We start from the raw sequence: 25898 nt of genomic DNA, 5'->3' as shown, positions 1-25898 counted from the left end.
ATCTATTTCATTTAATTTGTTGAATGTATTAGCATAGAGTTCATAATAGTTTCTTTTTATTCTTTCAATGTTTGTAGAATCTGTAGTGATGCTTCCCTCTTTCATTCCTAATACTAGTAATTTATGTCTTCTTTTTTTTTTCTTGGTTGATCTAGCTAAAGGTTAATCAGTCTTTATTGATAATGATTAATTTATTGATACTGATATAGATAACCAGCTTTTGGTTTCATTGATTTTTCTCTATCATTTCTTTGGTTTCTATTTTGTTCATTTCCTTCCTTCTACATACATTGGGTTTAATTTGATCTCCTTTTCTCTAGTTCTCTAGATTCTTTTTTTTTTTTTTTTTTTTTGAGACTGGGTCTCCCTCTTTCACCCAGGCTGGAGTGCAGTGGCATGATCTCAGGTCACTGCAACCTCCCCCTCCCGGGTTCAAGTGATTCTCCTGCCTCAGCCTCCTGAGTAGCTGGGATTACAGGTGCGTGCCACCACGCCCGGCTAATTTTTTTTTTTTTTTTTTAGTAGAGATGGGGTTTCAGCATGTTGGTCAGGCTGGTCTCGAACTCCTGACCTCGTGATCTGCCCGCCTCGGCCTCCCAAAGTGCTGTGTACAGGCGTGAGCCACCATGCCCGGCCCTTCTCTAGAGTCTTAAGTTGAAACTTAACTCATTAATTTTTTCAGAACTTTCTTCTTTTTTTTTTTTTTTTAATTGAGAAAGGTCTCACTCCCATCACCCAGGCTGATGTGCGGTGGCATGATCATGGCTCACTGCAGCCTCGAATTCCTGGGCTCAGGTGATTCTCCCACCTTAGATTCCCAAATAGCTGGGACTACAGGCGCAAGCCACCACATTTGGCTAATTTTTTGTATTTTTTGTAGAGACAGGGTTTCACTATGTTGCCCAGGCTGGTCTCAAACTCCTGGGCTCAAGTGATCTGCCCATCTCAGCCTCCCAAAGTGCTGGGATTACAGGCAAAAGCCACCACACCCAGCTAAAACTTTTTTTTTTTAATATAAGAATTTAAAACTATACATTTTCCTGGCCAGGCGCAGTGGCTCATGCCTGTAATCCCAGCACTTTGGGAGGCCGAGACAGGCGGATCACCTGAGGTCGGGAATTCGAGACTAACCTGACCAACATGGTGAAACCCCATCTCTACTAAAAATCCAAAAAATTAGCTGGGTGTGGCAGCGCGTGCCTGTAATCCCAACTACTCGGGAGGCTGAGGCAGAAGAATCGCTTGAACCCGGGAGGCGGAGGTTGCAGTGAGCTGAGATCACACCATTGCACTCCAGCCTGGGCAACAAGAGCGAAAACTCTGTCTCAAAAAATAAAAAATAATAAATAAAATAATAAATGAACTATACATTTTCCTCTAAACTGCTTGAACTGCAAACAACAAATTTTGATTTGTGTAGAGTGTTCTATAAATGTCTATTTATTTAGAAGTTTAATGTTTAATTTCCAAGTATTTCAGGATTTTCATGTGCTATTGACTTCTAGTTTGATTCTATATGGTCAAAGAACATACTCTGTGTGATTTTAATCCTTTAAATATACTAAAAACTTAGGCCAGGTGCGGTGGCTTACGCCTGTAATCCCTGAGGCTGAGGCAGGAGGATAACTTGAGGCCAGGAGTTTGAGACCAGCCTGGGCAATGTAGGCAGACCCCTGACTCTATAAAAAACTTAAAAATTAGCCAGGTGTGGTGGCATGCACCTGTGGTCCTAGTTACTTGGGAAGATGAGGCTGGAGGATTGCATGAGCCCAGAAGTTTGAGGTTATAGTGAGCTATGATTGCAGCCCTGCACTCCAGACTGAAAGACAGAGCAAGACCCTGTCTCTAAAATTAAAAAATAAAATTTTTTTTTAAATTATAACATGTTTTATGGCTCAGGGTATGGTCTATCTGGATTAATGTTTGCTATGTACTTAAAAAGAATGTATATTTTGCTCTTGTTGTGTAGAGTGTGCTGTAAATGTAAATTTGTCCAAGTTGGTTGATAGTATTGCTCAAGTGTTTTATTTATTTTATTATTTTGAGACAGGATCTCACTCTGTCACCCAGGCTAGAGTTGCAGTGGTGCTGACATGGTTCACTGCAGACTTGACCTCCTAAGCACAAGTGATTCTCACAACTCAGCCCCATCAGTAGCTGGGACCACAGGTGCATGCCTCCATGCCAAGCTAATTTTTATTTTGTAGAGATGGGTGTCTCTCTGTGTTGCCCAGGCTGGTCTTGAACTGCTGCCCCCAAGTAGTTCGCCCACTTTGGCCTCTCAAAGTGCTGGGATTACAGGCGTGAGCCACCATGCCTGGCCTGATAATGTCCTTTTTAAATGGAGTTCAGACTATTAACATTTAATGTAATTATCAATATAGTTGGATTTAAGTGTACTGTCTTGCTGTTTGTTTTCTATTTATGCCAACTTTTTTTTAATGTCTTTTGTTCTTTTTGTTTTCTTTTCTTTCCTTTTTTTTTTTTTTTTTTTTTTTGAGATAGAGTTTCGCTCTTTCCCCAAGGCTGGAGTGCAGTGGCACAATGTCAGCTCACTGCAACCTCTGCCTTCAGGTTTCAAGCGATTCTCCTGCTCCAGCCTCCTGAGTAGCTGGGATTACAGGTGCTTGCCACCACACCTGGCTAATTTTTGTATTTTTTACTAATACAAAATACAGATGGGGTTTCACCATGCTGGCCAGGCTGGTCTCGAACTCCTGACCTCATGATCTGCCCGCCTCAGCCTCCCAAAGTGCTGAGATTACAGGCGTGAGCCACCGTGCCCGGCCCATCTTTTGTTCTTTTGCTTTTCTTTATCCTGCCTCAGTTAAAGAATATTGAGGTGGCTCACGCCTATAATCCCAATACTTTGAGGGTCCGTGGTGGGAGGATCGCTTAGGGCCGGGAGTTCAAGACCAGCCTGAGCAACACAGCAGGACCCCATCTCTGCAAAAAATTAAAAAAAAAAATTAGGCATGATGGTGGTCTCCTGTAGTCCCTGCTACTTGGGGGGCTGAGGTGGGAGGATCACTTGAGGCCAGGAGTTCAAGGTTACGGTAAAGCTATAATCATGCCACTGAACTCCAGCCTGGACAACAAACCGAGACCCTATCCCTGAAACAAACAAACGAAAAGAATATTGAGTACTTTTTTAGTATTCTGTTTCATCTCCACTATTGGCTTATTAACTTAATCTCTGTCTTATTTTTAGTAGTTGCTCTCAGGATTACAATATGCATTTTCCCTCATCACAATATGCATTTCACTTATTACTCATCACATATTATAGAGCTTCATATATAGCAGATTTCACAAACTACAGCCTTCAAGCCAAGCCTGAATGCCTACCTGCTTTTGTAAATAAGGTTTTATGGGAACATAGCCATGGTCATTCATTTACATATTTTTTCATCAAGTCCAAAATGTCTACATAAATATGACACATTTTGTGCTATAAGGACAGAGCTGAGTAGTTGCAATGGAGGCTACATAGCCTGCAAAGCCAAAAGTATTTACTGTGTGGCCTTTTAAGTAAAAGTTTGCCAACTTCTCATGTATAAGAACCTTACAGTATATTTCTGTTTTTCCCTTTTTCTTCAAATGTTTTTTCTGTCCCCACCTTTTCTGGAACCTCAGTTACAAATATATTAGACTATTTGATATTGTTCCACATTTCACTAAATCTCCATTCATTTTTTTTTCTTTGAGACAGTTTTGTTCTTGTTGCCCAGGCTGCAGTGCAATGGCGCAATCTTGGCTGACTGTAACCTCCACCTCCCAGGTTCAAGCGATTCTTCTGCCTCAGCCTCCTGAGTAGCTGGAACTACAGGTGCCCACCACCATGCCTGGCTAATTTTTGTGTTTTTAGTAGAGACGGGGTCTCACTATGTTGGCCAGGCTGGTCTCAAACTCCTAACCTCAGGTGATCTGCCTGCCTCGGCCTCCCAAAGTGCTGGGATTACAGGCCTGAGCCACCACGCCCAGCCTAATTTTTGTATTTTTGGTAGACACAGGGTTTCACCATGTTGGCCAGTTTGATCTCCATCTCCTGACCTCAAGTGATCTGCCCACCTCGGCCTCTCAAAGTGCTAGGATTACAGGCATGAGCCACCATGCACAGACTCTTTTTTTTTTTTTTTTTTTTTTTGAGATGGAGTCTCACTCTGTTATCCAGGCTGGAGTGCAGTGGCATGATCTCAGCTAACTGCAACCTCTGCCTTCCAGGTCCAAGTGATTCTCCTGGCTAAGCCTCCCTAGTAGCTGCGATTACAGGTGTGCACCATGACACCAAGCTAATTTTTTGTATTTTTTAGTAAAGACAGGGTTTCACCATGTTGGCCAGGCTGGTCTCGACTCTTGACCTCAGGTGATCTGCCCGCCTTGGCCTCCCAAAGTGCTGGGATTACAGATGTGAGCCACCATGCCTGGCCTTTGTTCATTTTTTGTCAGTCCTTTTTTGTTTTCTTTTTGAGACAGAGTCTTGCTCTGTTGCCCAGGCTGGAGTGCAGTGGCGTGATCTCAGCTCACTGCAATCTTCACCTCCCAGGTTCAAGCGATTCTCATGCCTCAACCTCCTCAGTAGCTGGGATTACAGGTGTGTTTCACTCTGTTGCCCAGGCTGGTGTTGAACTCCTGAGCTCAGGCAATCCACCCGCCTCAGCCTTCCAAAGTGCTGGGATTACAGGCGTGAGCCACTGAGCCCTGCCGTCAGTCTTTTTTTAACTTTAGTTCAGATAATTTCCACTTCATGTCTTCAAATTCATGGAGTAGTCTTCTGCAGTTTATAATCTCTTATTAAGCCCATCTAATGCATTTTTAATTTCAGATATTGTATTCTTTTTTTTTTTTTTTGAGACAGAGTCTTTCTCTGTCACCCAGGCTGGAGTGTAGTGGCATGATCTCAGCTCATTGTAGACTCCACCTCCCAGGTTCAAATGATTCTCATGCCCTAGCCTCCCGAGTAGCTGGGATTACAGGTGTTTGCCACCACCCCTGCTAATATTTTTGTACTTTTAGTAGAGAGGGGGTTTCACCAAGTTGACCAAACTGGTCTCAAACTCCTGGCCTCAAGTAATCTGCCTGCTTCAGCCTCCCAAAATACTGGGATTACAGGCGTGAGCCACTTCACTTGGCCCAGATATTGTATTTTTTAATCTCTATAAATTTTTTTTTTGAAAGGGAGTGTTGCTCTGTTGCCCAGGCTGGAGTGCAGTGGTGTGATCTCAGCTCACTGCAACCTCCACCTCCCGGGTTCAAGTGATTCTCTTGCCTCAGCCTCCCCAGCAGCTGGGATTACAGGTGCATGCCACCATCCCCAGCTAATTTTTTTGTTTGTTTGTTTTTTGAGATGGAGTCTTGCTCTGTCGCCCAGGCTGGCACAACCCTAGCTTACTGCAACCTCTACCTCCCGGGTTCAAGCAATTCTTCTGCCTCAGCCTCCCAAGTAGCTGGGATTACAGGAGCATGCCACCACTCCTGGCTAATTTTTTTTTTTTTTTTTTTGTAGTTTTGTAGAGATGGGATTTTGCCATGTTGGGCAGGCTGGTCTCAAACTCCTGACCTCAGGTAATCTGCCTGCCTACGCCTCCCAAAGTGCTGGGATTACAGGCCTGAGCCACCACATCCAGCCTAATTTTTGTATTTTTAGTAGAGACGCGGTTTCACCATGTTAGCTAGTCTGGTCTCCATCTCCTGACCTCAAGTGATCCGCCCGCCTCGGCCTCCCAAAGTGCTGAGATTACAGACGTGAGCCACCAGGCCCGGCCCTAATTTCTAGAAATTTTATTTGACTATTTTTATATCTTTCAATATGTTCATTTTTAAAAAAATCTTTGAGTATATGTATAGTTAATGCTTTTACATCCTTCTTTGCTAACTCTAGCATCTCTTTCGTTTCTAGATCTGTTTCTATTGATGAATTTTTCCTTCTGATTTAAAAAAATATTTTATTTATTTATTATTTATTTATTTATGGAGACAGGCTCTCACTGTGTTATCCAGGCTGGAGTGCAGTGGCTATTTACAGGTGTGATCATAGCACGCTACAGCTTCTAACTCCTGGACTCAAGCGATCGTGCTGCCTCAGCTTTTCAAGTAGGTGGGACTACAGCCTCATGCCATTGTGCCCAGCACTAATCTTTTTTTTATGGAATGGTGGACACTATAAATATATATTTTTGAGTGTCTGAATTTTGTTGTCTGTCTTTAATTGAATTTTGGTTTACTTGTTAATTTGTTAATGGGTCAGCTTGATTTGGAGGCTTGTTTTTAAGCTTTGGGGCAGTTCTAGAGTTATCTTTACTGTTGTGTTAGGTTAGTCGTACTACTAAGATATTACTCTTCCAGGGTCTCTACTTTATGCCCTGGATGTTCAGCTTCATCAAAGAATGTTTACTCTGGCTGGTCAAAACTTAAATATCAGCCAGGCGCACTGGCTCACACCTAAAATACCAGCACTTTGGAAGGCTGAGGCGGATGGATCACCTGAGGTCAGGAGTTCAAGACCAGCCTGACCAACATGGTGAAACCCCGTCTCTACTAAAAAATACAAAAATTAGCCGGGGCGTGGTGGCAGATGCCTGTAATCTCAGCTACTCAGGAGGCTGAAGCAGGAGAATCACTTCAACCCAGGAGGTGGAGGTTGCAGTGAGCTGAGATCACGCCATTGCACTCCAGCCTGGGCAACAGAGCAAGATTCCATCTCAAAAAGAAAAGAAAAAAAACAGCTTAAATATCTTCCAACTCTGTGTGTGTGAGCTCTGGAAATTTTTCTGCTCATAGAAACTCAGGACTCCTGTGAAGAGTTATTGATCTCTTTGCATAGTTGCTTCTTCTCTGGTACTTTGCCTCAAACTTCCAGGCACCTCATGTTCCTCAACACTGATCTCTGCTCCATTCAGTGTGATTTTCTCTTCCTGTATTCCAGTCCAGAAAGCCAAAGTGATAGTAGGACATACCTCACTTGGTTCCATTCTCTCAGGGATCACAGTCGCATACTCACTGATTTCATTGTCTGAAAACAATTTTTTTCATGTATTTTGTTCAGTTTTTCTAATTGTTTATAGCAGAAGGCCAAGTCTAGTACCAGTTACTCCAACATAGGAAAAGAATTTTACTTTTATAGTTTTCTGATTTTACATTTTTTACTTTATAGATATACAGTATCACCTGCAGTAATAATAACTTATTATTTCTAATATTCACACGTTGTAGTTAGTTATCTTGTCTAATTCATTGGCTAGTACTTCCAGGACAATGTTAAATAATAGTATTGATATTTTCCTGGTATTTTTCTGTAAGGGTAGATGGGACAACATTTTAAAGGGAGGCCGGGCATGGTGGCTCACACCTATAATCCCAGAACTTGGGGAAGCTCAGGCAGGTGGATTGAAGAATCACTTGAGCCTGGGTGGTGGACGTTGCAGTGAGCCAAGATCACACCACTGCATTCTAGCTTGGGCTACAAAGTGAGACTCCGTCTCAAAAAAACAAAAACAAAAAAAATTTTTTTAAAGAGAGCATTGACTGGGCACAGTGGCTCATGCCTGTATATAATCCCAGCACTTTGGGAGGCTGAGGCAGGCAGATCACTTGAGTTCAGGAGTTCGAGACAAGCCTGGCCAACATGGTGAAACTCCATCTCTACTAAAAATACAAAAAATTAGCCGGGCATGGTGGCACATGCCTATAGTCCCAGCTACTAGGGAAGCTTGAGGCACGAGAATTGCTTGAACCTGGGAGGCAGAGGTTGCAGTGAACCAAGATCGCACCACTGTACTCCAGCCTGGGCAACAGAGTAAGATTCTGTCTGAAAAAAAAAAAGAGAGAGAATTTTCAGGGTTAATGACAATACTGGGGAAAAGGGCACTGTCCTATGGTGTTGATGGAGATACAAATTGATATAGTGTTTTCGGAAGGCCGTTTGTCAGTACCCACTTAACAACTGGACTTCTAGGAATCAAATTATGTCCTAAATGCTTGTCTTAGTCCGTTTCTGTTGCTATAACAGAATACTACAGACTGGGTGATTTATAAAGAACAGAAGTTTATTTGGCTCACAGATCTCATGCCAGCATCTGGCAAGGATCATCGGATGGTGGAAGGCATCCCATGGCAAGGAAGCACAGGAGCAACACAGAGAGACAACAAGGGGGCCAAACCCTTAGCAGGAGCCCACTCCCATGCTAACTAACCCACTCCCAAGATAACGGCATTAATCCATGCATGAATGAGGTGTCCACACGACCTAATAACTTCTTTAATCTACCTCTTAATACTGTTACCTCTTAATACTGTTACATGAGTTTGTAGGGACATTAAAACCATAGCAATGCTCAAGGATTATATATATATAATATATAAATATATATAATATATAAATATATATAAATATATAATATATAAATATATAACTATACTATAGTATAGTTGTAATATATAACTATACTATAGTATAGTTGTAATATATAAATATAATATGGTTATAATATATAAATATACTATAATATAGTTATAATATATAAATATATATTATAAATATATTAAATATATAAAATATATAATGTATATTATATATTATAAATATATTAAATATATAAAAATATAATATATATTATATATAAAATATATAATATATTATATATTATATAATTTATATAATATATTTTATGTTATATATTATATATAATATGTATTATATATTATATATTATATATTTTATATATTATATGATATATTTTTATATATTATATATTATATGTAAGATATATAATTATATGTTATATATTATATAATTATATATTATATATTATATAATTATATATTATATATTATATAATTATATATTATATATTATATGTAATATATATAATTATATATTATATATTATATGTAATATATAATTATATATTATATATTTATATACTATATATGATATATCTTATATATTATATATTATAATTATATATTATATATAATTATAATATATGTTATATATTATAATTATATATTATATATAATTATAATATATAACATATATTATAATTATATATTATATATAATTATAATATATATTATATATTATATTACATTATATATTATAAATAATATTATATATTATATATTATATTATTATATTATTATAAATAATATAATAATATAATATATTATATATAATTGTAATATATAGATATATATTAATATAATAATACAATATTAATATATATTTATATATATTATATATAAATATATTATATAAATATATATAATATATAACAATATGTATTATATATATATTTTTTTTGAGATAGAGTTTCCCTCTTGTTGCCCAGGCTGGAGTGCAATGGCAAGACCTCGGCTCACTGCAACCTCCATCCCCCAGGTTCAAGCGATTCTTCTGCCTCAGCCTCCCGAGTAGCTGGGATTACAGGCACACGCCAACATGTCTGGCTAATTTTTGTATTTTTAGTAGAGACGGGGTTTCGCCACGTTGGCCAGGCTGGTCTCAAACTCCTGACCTCAGGTGATCCACCCGCCTCGGCCTCCCAAAGTGCTAGGATTACAGGCATGAGCCACCGTGCCCAGCCTGCGAAAGTATTTGTTGCAGCATTGTATTAGTTTGTTCTCACACTGATATGAAGAAATACCTGAGACTGGGTAATTCATAAAAGAAAGAGGTTTAATTGACTCAGTTCTGCATTGCTGGGGAGGCCTCAGGAAACTTACAATCATGGCAGAAGGTGAAGGAGAAGCAGGCATCTTCTTTACAGGGCGGCAGGATGGAGTGAGTGCCAGCAGAGGAAATGCCAGATGCTTACAACACCATCAGATCTCGTGAGACTCACTCACTGTAATGAGAATAGCATGCGGGGAGCTGCTCCTATGATTCAGTTACCTCCACCTGGTCCTACCCATGAGGATTACAATTCAAGATGAGATTTTGGGTGGGGACACAGCCAAACCATATTAAGCATTATTTATCATATCAAAAAAATGTAGTCATGACCCAACTAACTTGTTTCAAAGGGAATAGAGGAATTATTATATTTTAACTGAGAGGATATGCTAGTACAGGTTGAGTATCCCTAACCCAAAAATTCAAAATCTGAAATGCTCCAAAATCTAAAACTTTTTGAGTACTAACTTGGTGCTCAAAGGAAATGCTCACTGGAGCATTTTGGATTTTGGATTTTCTAATTAGGGATGCTGAACCTAAGTATAATGGTTCAGCATATTTTGGAAATATCCCAAAATCCAAAAAAATAGGAAATTCAAAATGCTTCTGGTCCCAAGGATTTTGGATAAAGGATACTCAACCTGGCTGGGTGCAGTGGCTTACCCATGTAATCCGAGCACTTTGGGAGGCCGAGGCGGGCGGATCACCTGAGGTCAGGAGTTTGAGACCAGCCTGACAAACATGAAGAAACCCTGTCTCTACTAAAAATACAAAAATTAGCTGGACATGGTGGCACATACCTGTAATCCCAGCTACTTGGGAGGCTGAGACAGGAGAATCGCTTGAACCCGGGAGGCTGAGGTTGCAGTGAGATCGTGCCATTGCACTCCAGCCTGGGCAACAGGAGTGAAACTCTCACAAAAAAAAAAAAAAAAAAAAAAAGGAAGGATACTCAACCTGTAAAAGATTAGGCATTGATTTAATGCTTCTGTAGCAATATTCCCAGATGTCTTGTTCCGCATTTGTCTGACATAACCATGCATATATTATGTCTCTGTTAGCACAGTATCCCGGGTTTGTCTGTACTCCAGAAACAAGGTCATATAAGGACTCAGCAAAAGCTGGGTCTTTGGGCGCATAATGAGAATGTCCAATCCCTAGCTAAGTGACTCAGTCTTTTTTGTTTAATAATTTCTGGGAGATTTGGGATTTCGAAGCCCATTACTAGTAGAACCTGGCCTATACATTAAACATGGAAGAAACTTCATTATAGATAAAACTCCTTGAGAACTAATTCATTATAGGGTCTTCATCTCTATATATGTTCATATTTATAACTTTCATAGAGTACTGAGTAGAAGTTAATGTATTTTTAAAATAACTGCTTAGACCAGGTGCAGTGGCTCACACCTGTAATCCCAACACTTTGGGAGACCAAGGCAGGTGGATTGCTTGAGCCCAGGAGTTTGGGACCAGCCTGGGAAACAGTGAAACCCCATCTCTACTAAAAATACAGAAAATTAGCCAGGCATAGGGGTGCAAGCCTGTAGTCCTAGCTACTCTAGAGGCTGAGGTAGGAGAATTGCTTGAACCTAGGAAGCAGAGGTTATAGTGAGCCAAGATTGTGCCACTGGCACTCCAGCCTGGGTGACAGAGTGAGACCCTGTCTCAAAAAAAAAAAAAAAAAAAAGGTTAAGTGACTGAATCTGGGGTGGGAGTTCAGATGGTGAGGCATTAATATAGTCTCACTCATAGGTTAAAACTGGATTAGATTATTCCAGTAGTACAAAGGTCATTCAACATCCAAGAAATCCATTAATGTAATATGCCATTTTAATAGATTGTTATGGGTTAAATTTGTTCCCCCAAAATGATATGATTAAGCCCTGATCTGCAGTCTTTTATTTGGAAATAAGGCCATTGAAGATGTAATTAAATTAAGATATGGTCACTAGGGTAGGGTGGGCCCTTAATCCACTATCACTGGTGTCCTTATGAGAAGACAGTGAAGATGTGAAGAGAGAATACTTTGGGTTTTTTGTTTTTGAAATGGAGTCTTACTCTGTCACCCAGGCTAGAGTGCAGTGGCGGGATCTCAGCTCACTGCAACCTCCGCCACCCAGGTTCAAGCGATTCTCCTTCTTCAACCTCCCGAGTAGCTGGAATTACAGAGGCCCGCCACCATGCCTGGCTAATTTTCGTATTTTTAGTAAAGACAGGGTTTTACCATGTTGATCTTACCATGGTGACCATGTTGGTCTCGAACTCTTGACCTTAAGTGATCCACCTGCCTCGGCTTCCCAAAGTGCTGGGATTACAGGTGTGAGCCACCGTACCTGACCAAGGAGGAGAGAATACTTTGTAAAGATACAGAGACACACACGCAGGGAGAAGATGGCCATATGAAGACAGGCAGAGATTGGGGATAAGCTGCTTCAAACCAAGGAACACCTAGGGCCACCAGAAGATAGAATGAAATAAAGAAGGATTCCTCCCTTACAGGTTTCAGAAAAACCATGGTCCTGTTTGCAATTTAATTTTGGATTTCTAGCCTCCAGATTGCAAGACAATAAAATTATATTTTTTTAAGTTACCTAGTTTGTGGTAGTTTGTTATGGCAGCCCTAGGAAACTAATATACAAAGACGGGAAAACGTATAAATGCAGAATAAACACTTAATACAATTTAGCACTAATTTATGATTTTTTAAGTTTTAGCAAATTGAAAACAAAAGGGTACCAATCAAACTCCTATACTAAACGTCATCATTCTTTTTTTCTTTCTTTCTATTTTTTTTTTTTTTTTTTTTTTTTTGAGATAGAGTCTGTCACTGTTGCCCAGGCTGGAGTGCAGTGGCACAAACAAGGATCACTGCAGCCTTGAGCTCCTGGGCTCGAGGGATCCTGCCACCTCAGCATCCCATGTAGCTGGAACCACAGGTGCATGCCACCATGCCCAGCTAATTTTTTTTGTTTTGTTTTGTTTGTAGAGACAGGATCTCACTTTGTTGCCTAGGCTGGTCTCAAACTCCTGGGCTCAAGTGATCCTCCCGCCTTGGCCTCCCAAAGTGCCGGGATTAGAGGTGTAAGCCACCATGCCCAGCCTAAACATCATTATTAATAGTTAAATTTTAGCAGTGTTTCCATTCAGCAAATGACGCCTGCTGTCATGGCCTCTTTTCCACACTTTATGGGAGATCCTAGCACATGCAATAGGACAAACATAAGAAATGAGACAGAAAAATGGAACTACATGAAATAAAACTCCTTATTTGCAGACATATAATTATCTACGAACAATGTTTCAGATTTCTTTTTTTTTTTTTTTTTTTTTTTTTTGAGAAGGGTCTTGCTCTGAGGCTCAGGCCGGAGTGCAGTAGCACCATCATGACTTACTGCAGCCTCAACCTCCTGGGCTCAAGCAATCCTCCTACCTCGGCCTCCCAAGTAGCCAAGACCACAGATATGTGCCATTTTCTTATTTTTGTAGAGACAGTCTCCCTATGTTGCCCAGGCTGCTCTTGAACTCCTGGGCTCAAGCGATTCTCCCAACTTGGCCTCCCAAAGTGTGGGATTATAGGTGTGAGCTATAGCACCTGGACTCAGAAAATCTTTGGATAAACCATTAGAATAAGAGACTTTAGCTAATAAGAGAGGTTGCTACATACCAGATTAATATACAAATATGAATAGTATGCCTATAAACCAGTAATAATGCAGTAGGAAAAAAAATGCCCATTCACTATAGCAATAAAATCTATGAGCAGTAGGAATAAATCTAACAAAAATATGTAAGATCTTAACAGAGAAAATAACATTGAAGAGTAGGAAAGACCTGAATAAATGAATTATACCATGTTCACGGATGGTGAGACTCAACATTATAAAGATGTGAATTCTCCCCTAAATTAATCTATAAGTTCAATACAATAATGAAGCTTGTCAAACTGATGCTAATGTTTATGAGGTAGAAGGGTCGACAGCATTTTTGAAAAAAATGTTACTTGAAGCCAGGCCTGGTGGCTCAACACCTGTAATCCCAGCACTTTGGGAGGCCAAGGTGGGTGGATCACCTGAAGTCAGGAGTTCGAGACCAGACTGGCAAACATGGTGAAACCCCGTCTCTGCTAAAAATACAAAAATCAGCTGGGCGTGGTGGCGGGCTCCTATAGTCCCAGCTACTCAGGAGGCTGAGGCAGGAGAACTGCTTGAACCCAGGAGGTGGAGGTTGCGGTGAGCCAAGATCGCGCCATTGCACTCCAGCCTGGGCAACAGGAGTGAAACTCCGTCTCAAAAACAAAAACAAAAAAAAAGAACGATTTCTGGCCGGGCATGGTGGCTCATGCCTGTAATGTCAGCGCTTTGGGAGGCCGAGGTGGGTGGATCACCTGAGTTTGGGAGTTTGAGACCACCCTGACCAACAGGGAGAAACCCCGTCTGTACTTAAAAAAATACAAAATTAACCGGGGTGGTGGTGCATGCCTGTAATCCCAGCTAGTCAGGATGCTGAGGCAGGAGAATCGCTTGAACCCGGGAGGCAGAGGCTGTGGTGAGCCGAGATCTCGCCATTGCATTCCAGCCTGGGCAGCAAGAGCGAGACTCCGTCTCAAAAAAAAGAACGATTTCCTTATGTGTTTTAACATTTTTGAATCATTCATTCAACATTAATTGACTATCTGTTGTCTAAGAGCTGTTCAAGGAGCTGGAATACATAAGTAAGCAAAATAGGCAAAGTCTCTTCTCTATTGGACTTTACATTTTAGTAGGAGAAGACAGATAATAAACAAATACATAAAGGTACAGAGAGTGAGAAGGAGTGCTTATAGGTTGTTAAAGGAAAGCCTGTCTGATAAGGTGACGTTGGAACAGAAACCTATAGGAAGTGAAAATGTGAGCTCTGTGTTTATCTGGGGGAAGAATGTTCCAAGTAGAGAGACTGGCAAGTACAAAGGCTGTGTGGCAGGAACATACCTTGAATGTTCAGAAACAAGCAGAGGTCCTGGTAGCTAGAATGCAGTGAGTGAGGAGCAGAGTGGTGGAGATGAGGTTAGAGAAGTACTGGGATGGGGAGCATGCAGATCATATAGGGCCTTTTAGGTTATGAGAAGAACTTTGGAGTTGGATGATAAACCTTTGGAAGGTTTTGTGCAGAGGAGTAACGTGATTTCACTTACGTTTTAGAAGGATCACTGTGGCTGCTGTATTCAGACTAGGCTGAAGTTGCAAGGAAGCTATTAAAATAGCCTTTAGGGTCAGGTGCGGTGGCTCACGCCTGTAATCCCAGCACTTTGGGAGGCCGAGGCAGGCGGTTGAGGTCAGGAGTTCGAGACCAGCCTGGCCAACATGGCAAAATCCGTCTCTACTAAAAATACAAAAATTAGCTGGGCGTGGTGGCAGGTGCCTGTAATCCCAGCCACTCGGGAGGCTGAGGTAGGAGAATCACTTGAACTCTGGAGGCGGAGGTTTCAGTGAGCCGAGATCACACCACTGCACTCCAACCTGGGCAATAAGAGCGAAACTCCATCTCAGATAAATAGCCTCTAGATGATAAGTGATGGTGACTTGGATCAAGGTGGCAGCAGCAGTCTTGGAGAGAAGTGGTGGGATTTTGCTATTCTGAAGGTAAAACCAACAACATGGAGTCAAAGACGACTCAATGTCTTTGATCTAAACAGCTGGTAGAATGGAGATTACATTTCCTAAGATGGATAAGACTGTAGGAAAGGTAGATTTAGGATGGAGGTGAACAAAAAGTATGGTTTTGCACATGTTAAGATGCTGTGATTGGCTGGGCATGGTGGCTCATGCCTGTAATCCCAGCATTTAGGGAGGCCAAGGCAGGAGAATCGTTTGAGCCCAGCAGTTTGAGACCAGGCTGGGCAACATAGTGAGACTGTGTCTCTATTTATTTAAAATAAATAATTTTTTTAAAAAGATGCTATGATATTATGAAATATGTGTTTGGTCCTCATCCCTCTTTCCTGGGATACAACTAAAATCCTTAGAATCTCCAAAGTGATATCTTTTTGTATGCTCATGAATTGACTGCTGGCTGGCTGGCAGCCTCTAGGTAGCTTCAGGTTTGGGGCTGGTCCCCAGAAAGATCAAGCAGGAGTAGAGAGGTAGGACTTTCAGCCCACCCCCCAGCCTCTGGGGAGGAGAAAGAGGCTAAAAGTTAATTTGATCACCAATGGCAAATGCTGTAATCAGTTATGCCTACATAACGAAGTTTCCATAAAACCCAAAAGGACTGGATTTGGAGTGCTTCCAGATAGCTGAACATGTGGAGGTTCCTGGAGGGTGGTGCACTAGGGGAGGGCGTGGAAGCTCCAAGCGCTTCCCACGTGCCTTGCCCTATGTATCTCTTCATCTGTATCCTTTGTAATATCCTTTATAATAAACCAAGAAACTTAAGTGTTTTCCTAAGTTCTGTGAGCTACTCTAGCAAATTAATCAAACTTAAGGAGGGCGTTATGGAAACCCCAGTTTATAGCTGGTTAGTCAGAAGCACACATAAAACAAGCTGGGGCCTGCATCAGAAGTTGGGGGATGCCTTATTGGACCGAGCCTTCAACCTGTGGGATCTGATGTTCTCTCCAGGTACGTAGTATTGGAATTGAATTGAGTTACAGGACAACTCGCTGGTGTCGGTGCAGAGCTGATTGCTTGCTTGGTGCTTGAAACTGAGCCTGGATGGGATCTAAATACTCCCTAGGGAATGATATAGGTAGAGAAGATGTTTGAGGGCTGAGACCCAATACATTCCAAAATTTGGAGATTAGGAAAATGGAGAAGAACCAGCAAAGGAGACTGAGAAGGAGTAGCCGGTGAGGTAGGAGAGCCATGAAGGAGTAGTGTCCTGGTGGTCAAGTGAAGAAAGTGTTTTAGGATGAAGACAATGATCAACTGTGTAGGCAAAATGAAGATAAAGAAATGATCATTGGATTTGACAACATGCGAGTTACTAATAACCATAAAAATGGTTTTGGCCAGGCCCGATGGCTCACACCTATAATCCCAGCACTTTGGGAGGCCGAGGCAGGCAGATCACCTGAAGTTGAGAGTTCGAGACCAGCCTGGCCAACATGGTGAAACCCCATCTCTACCAAAAATACAAAAATTAGCTGGGTATGGTAGCATGCGCCTGTAATCCTAGCTACTCAGGAGGCTGAGGCAGGAGAATCTCTTGAACCTGGGAGGCAGAGGTTGCAGTAAGCCAAGATTGCACCACTGCACTCCAGCCTGAGTGACAGAGTGAGACTCTATCTCAAAAAAAAAAGTGGTTTTGATGGATGGTGATGAAAACCTGATTGGAATGGGTTGATCAAGAGAGACAGGAGGAGACATGGAGACAGCAAATACAAACAAAACAAAGCAAAACTGTTCCAATGAATTTTGTGTAAAGGGAGTTAAAAAGAAAAATGGAATAGAGGCCAAAAGTAGATGTGAAATCAAGGGGAGGATTTTTTTGTTTTTTGTTTTTGAGACAGAGTCTTGTTGTGTCACCCAGGCTGAAGGGGAGGTTTTTGTTGGCACATGTGTTTGTTTGTTTTTGAGTTGGAGTCTTGCTCTGTCGCCTAGGCTGGAGTGCAGTGGCGCAATCTCGGCTCACTGCAACTTCTGCCTCCCAGGTTCAAGCGATTCTCCTGCCTCAGCCTCCTGAGTAGCTCGGATTACAGGCGCCCGCCACCACACCCAGCTAATATTTGTATTTTTAGTAGAGATTGGGGTTCGCCATGTTGCTCAGGCTGGTCTAGATCTCCTGACCTCAGGTGATCCGCCTGCCTCAGCCTCCCAAAGTGCTGGGATTACAGGTGTGAGCCACCGCGCCCAGCCTGTTTGTTTGTTTGTTTGTTTGAGGTGCAGTCTCAGTCTGTTGCCCAGGCTGGAGTGCAGTGGCGCAATCTCTGCTCACTACAGCCTCCACCTCCGGGGGTCAAGCAATTCTCCTACCTCAGCCTCCCGAGTAGCTGGGATTACAGGTAGGCACCACCATGCCTGGCTGATTTTTTGGTATTTTTAGTAGAGACGGGGTTTCACCATGCTGGCCAGGCTGGTCTTGAACTCCTGACCTCAGGTGATCCGTCAGCCTCGGCCTCTCAAAGTGCTGGGATTACAGGCGTGAGTCACCACGCCCGGCCTCTGTTCATTTTTAAGATAGGAGATATTTGATATCATGTTTATACAATATTGGTAATTATCCACTTTATGTATAGAGGGGAATGATTTTGAGTTCAGCTTAAGCATAGTTTATTTCTGCCTGGCTTGGATTCAGAGACCCACCCTTCCTGAGCAATGTTGCATTTGCTTCTGCAAGGTGCCCTGAAGGCACCACCAGCCCAGGACCAATTTTCACGTTAATTTTTCTTTTTTTTAAACTTTATTTATTATTTATTTATTTTTATAGAGATGGGGATCTTACCATGTTGCCCAGGCTGGTCTCGAACTCCTGGGCTCAAGCGATCTGCCCGCCTCAGCCTCCCAAAGTGCTGGGATTACAGGCATGAGCCACTGCGCCCAGCCCATGTTAATTTTTCAGGTTGAGATTTCCCACACCAAGCAGGTAAAGTAAATCTGGTCTCCAGAATCTCACAAGGCAAACCACTGGGCTTCAGTATCTCACCTAAGGCCTTTTTTTCCCTACCCAGGGCCCTGCAAAGACAAACTTTGTTACCTTCTCCTTGGACATACGGTCAGAATTTTTAGTCCCTTTTCACTAAGGTTGTGGTCCTCAGAGGTTTCTAACTTCTCAGCTGTCAGTTCTAATAGATCAGAGTTTGGTACTGGTAAGGACCTAGTCCCTTAGCCATTACTGGCCCACACAGCTTGGGCTGTGCTGCCTCCGCTTAGCTGGCATCTAGGGATTTCTACATCTTTCTTGCAAGTGCAGCCGCACATTTAAAAAACTTCAGCTGTATTTTATCCAGCGTCTCTAGGAATTCGTGGCAGGAAAGTTTTCACCTATCTTGCTGGAACCAGAAATTTTTCTCCTCACTCTACCTGACTAATTCCTGCTCACCTTTGAGGTGTCAGTTTAAATGTTACTTCTAAAGAGGTATCCCTAACTTTGTCCATCTCAGTCTACACTAGGATACTACTCATAGCCCCTTTATGCTACTCATAGCACCTTCTTTCTTTCTTAGCACTTGTCATTGTAACTTCATACAAGTCTTTATTGAATTTAATTTAACTTTTTTTTTAATACGGAGTCTCACTTTGTCACCCAGGCTGGAGTGCAGTGGTGCAATCTCAACTCGCTGCAACCTCCACTTCCTGGGTTCAAGCAATTATTCTGCCTCAGCCTCCCAAATAACTGGGATTACAGGTGTGTGCCATGATGCCCAGCTAAACTTTTTTTTTTTTTTTTGTATTTAGTAGAAACAGGGTTTCGCCATGTTGGCCAGTCTGGTCTTGAACTCCTGACCTCAAGTGATCTGCCTGCCTCAGCCTCCCAAAGTGCTGGGATTACAGGTGTGAGCCACCACTCCCGGCCTAATTTAACTTTTTTAGAGACAGAGTCTCTCTCTGTGGCCCAGACTGGAGTACAGTGAGTGGCATGATCATGGCTCACTGCAGCCTTCACCCCCTGGGCTCAAGTGATCCTCCTGCTTCAGCCTCCCAAGTAGCTAGGACTACAGGTGTTCTCCATCACACCTGGCTAATTAAAAAAAATATATATTTTTTTGTAGAGACAGGGTCTTGCTATGTTGAACAGGCTGGTCTCACACTCCTGGGCTCAAGCTGTCCTCCTGCCTCTGACTCCCAAAGTGCTGGGATTATAGGCATGAGCTACCACCCTGGGCTGGAGTCTTTGTTTAATGTCTGATAACACTTTTCGACTGAAAACAACATGAAGGCAAAAACCAAATGTGTTGGTTCAGCATATAGCAGAAGGCCTGATTTATTGAAGATGCTTGGCTGGATGCAGTGGCTCATGCCTGTAATCCTAGCATTTTAGGATGCTGAGGCCAGAGGATCGCTTGAGCCTAGGAGTTCAAGACCAGCCTGGGCAACATAGACCTCATCTCTATATTTAAAAAATGAAAGAAGATGCTCAATAAATTTTGCTAATAAAACAATTTTCTAAAATCTAATAACGGTCTAGTTGTTTTTTTGTTGTTTGTTTGTTTGTTTGTTTGTTTTTTCAGACAGGGTCTCGCTCTGTCGCCAGGCCGGAGTGCAGTGGCGCAACCTTGGCTCACTGCAACCTCCACCTCCCAGGTTCAAGCGATTCTCCTGCCTCAGCCTCCCGAGCAGCTGGGACTACAGGCACGCACCACCATGCCCAGCTAATTTTTGTATTTTTAGTAGAGACGGGGTTTCACCATGTTGGCCAGGATGGTCTCCATCTCTTGACCTTGTGATCTGCCCGCCTTGGCCTCCCAAAGTGCTGGGATTATAGGCGTGAGCCACCACGCCTGGCTGATAACAGTCTAGTATTAAGTGACATGTTGAAACCTATTATCTTCTGTGTCTTGGCGATTATATTCTCCAACAAGAAAGTGTTCTTAATGGAATAAAAGAGGCTTCTGATTATTATTTTAGTTGACTCACCTTAGAAAAGGATTGTTCATTTTGGGAGGCTGAGGCAGGAGGATTGCTTGAGCCCAGGAGTTGGAGACCAGCTGGGGTACGTGGTGAGACCTTATCTCTATTAAAAACAAAAAAACAAAAAAAAACAGGCATGGTGGTGCACACCTGTAGTCCCAGCTATTTGGGAGGCTGAGGTAGGAGGATCACTTGAAACCAGGAGTTCAAGGTTGCAGTGAGCTTTTTTTGTTTGTTTGTTTTTGGGGTGTTTGTTTGTTTTTTGAGATAGAGTCTTGCTCTGTGGCCCAGGCTGGAGTGCAGTGGTGTGATCTTGGCTCACTGCAACCTCCACCTCCCAGGTTCAAGCGATTTGTCTGCCTCAGCCTCCTGAGTAGCTGGGATTACAGGCACCTGCCACCACGCCCAGCTAATTTTTGTATTTTTGGTAGAGACAGGGTTTCGCCATGTTGTCCAGGCTGGCCTCAAACTCCTGACCTCAGGTGATCTCCCCCGCATTGGCCTCCCAAAGTGCTGGGATTACAGGAGTGAGCCACTGTGCCTAGCCACAGTGAGCTTTGATCACACCACTGCACTGCAGCCTGGGCAACAGAGCAAGATCCTGTCTCAAAACAAAATAAAATAATTGTAATGTAGGTTTTGGTAACCACATGTGTCTTTTCCTCTTCAGAATGGAGATCTCCTCTCATCAGTCTCACCTCCTGCAGCAACTGAACGAGCAGCGCAGGCAAGATGTATTTTGTGACTGCAGTATTCTAGTTGAAGGGAAGGTCTTCAAAGCACATCGAAATGTATTATTCGCTAGTAGCGGCTACTTTAAAATGCTTCTTTCTCAGAATTCAAAGGAGACAAGTCAGCCAACCACAGCTACATTTCAGGCTTTCTCCCCTGACACTTTTACAGTTATCTTGGACTTCGTATATTCTGGCAAACTGTCTCTTACTGGTCAGAATGTCATAGAAGTGATGTCGGCTGCTAGCTTCCTTCAGATGACTGATGTCATAAGTGTATGTAAGACTTTTATTAAATCTTCCTTAGACATTAGTGAGAAGGAAAAAGATCGCTATTTCAGTCTCTCAGATAAAGATGCCAATTCTAATGGTGTAGAACGTTCCTCTTTTTATAGTGGTGGCTGGCAAGAAGGAAGCAGTTCTCCATGTTCTCACCTAAGCCCAGAGCAAGGAACAGGTATAATAAGTGGAAAATCTTGGAATAAGTATAATTATCATCCAGCCTCCCAGAAGAATACTCAACAACCCTTGGCCAAGCATGAACCAAGGAAAGAGTCCATTAAAAAGACCAAACATTTGAGATTGTCACAGCCTTCTGAAGTTACTCATTATAAGTCAAGCAAACGAGAAGTACGAACATCTGATTCTTCCAGCCATGTTTCCCAGTCTGAAGAACAAGCACAGATTGATGCTGAAATGGACTCTACTCCTGTTGGCTATCAGTACGGTCAAGGATCTGATGTCACATCCAAAAGCTTTCCAGGTACCCAAAAAGAGCATAAGTCCCCTCATCCAGGTTCCAAACTGCTATATTAATCAGTCTACTGTCAAAACACCCTTAGTTTCAGGTGCTCTAAGCAGTTGAAGCAAGTGATTTTTTTCAGAAGTTCTTTTTGTAATGAAATTTATTTAGTAAGGATAGGCGTGGTGGCTCACGCCTGTGATTCCAGCAGTTTGGGAGGCTGAGGCGGGCAGATCACCTGAGGTCAGGAGTTCGAGACCAGCCTGGCCAACATGGCAAAACCCCGTCTCCACTAAAAGTACAAAAAAATTAGCCGAGCATTGTGATGTGTGCCTGTAATCCCAGCTATTCAGGAGGCTGAGGCAGGAGAATCACTTGAACCCGGGAGGCGGACGTTGCAGGGAGCTGAGATTACGCCACTGCACTCCATCCTGGGTGATAGAGTGAGACTCTGTCTCAAAAAAAAAAAAAGAAATTCATTTCATAAAACGTGGATTTAAATTTTTTAATTCAAAATAATATTGAATAAATATAATGACAATCAAAATAATAAGAATACTAAGGGTCAAAACCCATGATTTTCCAAACCTGTATCTGTGGGTGGTTAGATTACTCTTAAATGTTTAAAGCTCTTTTCTAAATAGTTCAATCCCTGAGACACATATTTTCACTTTAAATAGTTTTTTTTTTCCTGTGTACTTATTCAGAGGAGTATTTAGCTTATTAAGATACAAATACAGGCCGGGCACAGTGGCTCACGCCTGTAATCCCAGCACTTTGGGAGGCTGAAGCAGGCAGATCACAAGGTCAGGAGTTCGAGACCAGCCTGGCCAATATGGTGAAACCCCATCTCTACTAAAAATACAAAATAAATTAGCTGGGCGTGGTGGCACACGCCTGTAATCCCAGCTACTCGGGAGGCTGAGGCAGGAAAATTGCTTGAACCCAGGAGGCGGAGGTTGTGGTGAGCCGAGATCACGCCACTACACTCCAGCCTGGGTGACAGAGGGAGATTCCGTCTCAAAAAAAAAAAAAGTATTTTTTTTTTGAGACAGAGTTTTGCTCTTGTTGCCCAGGCTGGAGTGCAATGCTCAATCTTGGCTCACTGCAACTTCCGCCTCCCGGGTTCAAGCAATTCTCCTGCCTCAGCCTCCCAAGTAGCTGGGATTATAGGCATCTGCCACCACGCCCAGCTAATTTTTTGTATTTTTAGTAGAGACGGGGTTTATCCATGTTTCCCAGGCTGGTCTTCAACTCCTAACCTCAGGTGATCCAGCCGCCTCGGCCTCTCAAAGTGCTGGGATTACAGGTGTGAGCCACCACGCCCAGCACATATTTTTTTTTTTTTTTTAAGGATTGCCTGTAGTCCTAGCTACTGGGGAGGCTAAGGCAGAGCATCACTTGAGCCCAGGAGTTAAAAGACCAGCATAGACAACAGAGTGAGACTGCATCTCCCACCCAAAAAAGAACAAACACCTCACATACAACCCATAACACTGATACTGTAAATCTACCATGGACCAATATGCAACATGAGACATCTCATTTTCATGATAATAGTAAAATGCAGAAAGACGGTGTAAGTTGACAGTTTCAGAATAATCCTCCCTCACTCTGGAAGTAGAGAATAGGGATAAGAAATGCATATCACAATTTTCCCCCCAATTAATCAGTTAACAAATTTGCTTAATAGTTTCCATGTAAATTTAAAGGAAAATTATATTAAAATGAAACTCCTGAAGGTTGTAATGTATAGATTATATATTTATTTTATTTTATTTTGCTATTTTGTAGAGATGGGGTTCTCACTGTTTCCCAGGCTGGTCTTGAACTCCTGGCCTGAAATGATCCTCCCACCTCAGCCTCCCAAAGTGCTGGCATTACAGGAATGAGCCACCATGCCCAGCCTGATTTTTATTTTAGAAAAATTTCAAACATATACAAAAGTAAAGAGAATGGTATAATTAACCTCCATGCACCCGTGACCTAGTCCCACAACCTCCAACTCGTGGCCTGTCTCATGTCTGTATCCTTATCCCTAACCCACTCCCTTTATTATTTTTAAACCAATCTCAGACATCATATGTTTTCACCTGTAAATAGTTCAGAATGTGTCCTTAAAATATTATAGAAGAAATATAATACTATTATCATACCTAAATTGAACAATAATTTTTTTTTTTTTTTTGAGTCAGGGTTTCACACTGTTGCCCAGACTGGAATGCAGTGGCGCAATCTTGGCTCACTGCAACTTTCACCTCCCGGGTTCAAGCGATTCTCCCACTTCAGCCTCCCAAATAGCTGTAACTACAGGCGTGTACCACCACACCTGGCTAATTTTTTAATTTTTGGTAGAGACGGGGTTTTACCACGTTGGCCAAGCTGGTCTCAAGCCCCTTACCTCAAGTGATTTTCCTCCAAGAAAAAAGCTTAAATATTAAATACTTTTACTTTGAAATTGTGTACAGTTTAAAATTATAGTACTATTTTACATTTAAAATCTAATGACCCTACTGCATTAAATTTAAAAAAAAAAAACATGGCGGGCCGGGCACAGTGGCTCACGCCTGTAATCTCAGCACTTTGGGAGGCTGAGGCGGGCAGATCACGAGGTCAGGAGTTCAAGACCAACCTGACCAACATGGTGAAACCATGTCTCTACGAAAAATACAAAAATTAGCTGGGAGTGCTGGCGCGTGTCTGTAATCCCAGCTACTCAGGAGCCTGAGGCAGGAGAATCGCTTCAGGAGAACCCAGGAGGCAGAGGTTGCAGTGAGTGGAGATTGCGCCATTGCACTCCAGCCTGGGCAACAGAGCGAAACTCTATCTCAAAAAAAAAAAAAAGCATAGCAGTCTGAATTTACCCAACTTTCTAAATATATCAAATACTGAAGTTAAAGTTCCATACTTAGGATTACATTGACAATCTAGTCTTAATAAAATTTCTTTCATCTCTTACTTTTTGGGCTAACCAACTCCTTGTGAATTCTTTTTATTTCTTTTTTTTTTTAAGTTTATTTTTTTCTTTCCTTGTTTCCATTGGGCTTGGATTGGATTCTTTCTGTTATTAGAATTGTTATGAACTTTCCAGTGATTTAATCAAAGCGTCTCTTGACAGATGATCTGCCTCGGATGCGATTCAAGTGCCCGTACTGCACACATGTGGTGAAGCGGAAGGCAGACCTAAAGCGCCACCTTCGTTGTCATACAGGAGAAAGGCCCTATCCATGTCAAGCTTGTGGAAAAAGATTTAGCAGGCTAGACCATCTAAGTAGCCATTTTCGAACAGTATGTATGATTTTTTTTCATCGTTTTACTAATTCTTTTTTGGTTTTTGTTTTTGTTTTTTTGAGGTGGAGTTTCACTCTTGTTGCCAGGCTGGAGTACAATGGTGTAATCTCAGCTCGCTGCAACCTCTGCCTCCCGGGTTCAAGCAATTCTCCTGCCTCAGCCTCCCGAGTAGTTGGGATACAGGTGTGTGCCACCACGCCTGGCTAATTTTTGTATTTTTAGTAGAGATGGGGTTTCACCACATTGGCCTGGCTGGTCTCGGCTCACTGCAACCTCCACCCCACCATGGGTTCAAGCGATTCTCCTGCCTCAGCCTCTTGAGTAGCTGGGATTACAGGCACACACCACCACACCTGGCTAATTTTTGTATTTTTAGTAGAGACCATGTTGACTAGGCTGGTCTCAAACTCCTGACCTCAAAAGATCCGCCCGCCTCAGCCTCCCAAAGTGCTGGGATTACCGGCGTGAGCCACCACGCCCTAAGCCTGGCTGGTCTCAAACACCCAACCTCAGGTGATTCACCTGCCTCAGCCTCCCAAAAGTGCTGGGATTACAGGCATGAGCCACCACGCCCGGCCTTGTTTTGTTTTTTTTTTTTTGAGACAGGGTCTCTCTCTATCGCCCAAGCTGGAGTGCAGTGGCGCCATCTCAGCTCACTGCAGCCGTGACTTCTCAGGCTCAAATTATCCTCCCGCCTCAGCCTCCTGAGTAGCTGGGACTACAGGCCTGCACCAATATGCCAGGCTAATTTTTGTATTTTTATATTTTTTGTAGAGATGGGGTTTCATCATGTTGCCCAGGCTGGTCTTGAACTCCTGGGGTCAAGTGATCCACCTGCCTCAGCCTCCCAAAATGCTGGGGTTACAGGCGTGAGCCACAGTACCTGGCCCATCATTTTACTTCTTAAGAAATAT

At 42.3% G+C, this 25898-nt stretch overlaps 1 protein-coding gene across 5 annotated transcripts in view; it reads left to right on the top strand.

Annotated features, from left to right (window-relative positions):
- The window catches only part of ZBTB8A (zinc finger and BTB domain containing 8A), a 68548-nt gene that overhangs the window by 32789 nt on the left and 9861 nt on the right, over positions 1 to 25898 (top strand). For all 5 annotated transcript variants that reach the window (XM_031000991.3, XM_055390771.2, XM_031000992.3 and 2 more), the window contains 2 exons: positions 20891 to 21714; positions 24812 to 24981. In XM_031000991.3, the coding sequence (XP_030856851.1) occupies positions 20892 to 21714; positions 24812 to 24981 (993 nt within the window). In that variant the 5' untranslated portion in view covers position 20891. The remainder of the gene's footprint in view (positions 1 to 20890; positions 21715 to 24811; positions 24982 to 25898) is intronic.

This window comes from Gorilla gorilla, chromosome 1, assembly GCF_029281585.2.
Source record: "Gorilla gorilla gorilla isolate KB3781 chromosome 1, NHGRI_mGorGor1-v2.1_pri, whole genome shotgun sequence".
In the NCBI taxonomy this organism is placed as follows: Eukaryota; Metazoa; Chordata; class Mammalia; order Primates; family Hominidae; genus Gorilla; species Gorilla gorilla.
This window is presented reverse-complemented; position numbering and strand designations above follow the sequence as displayed.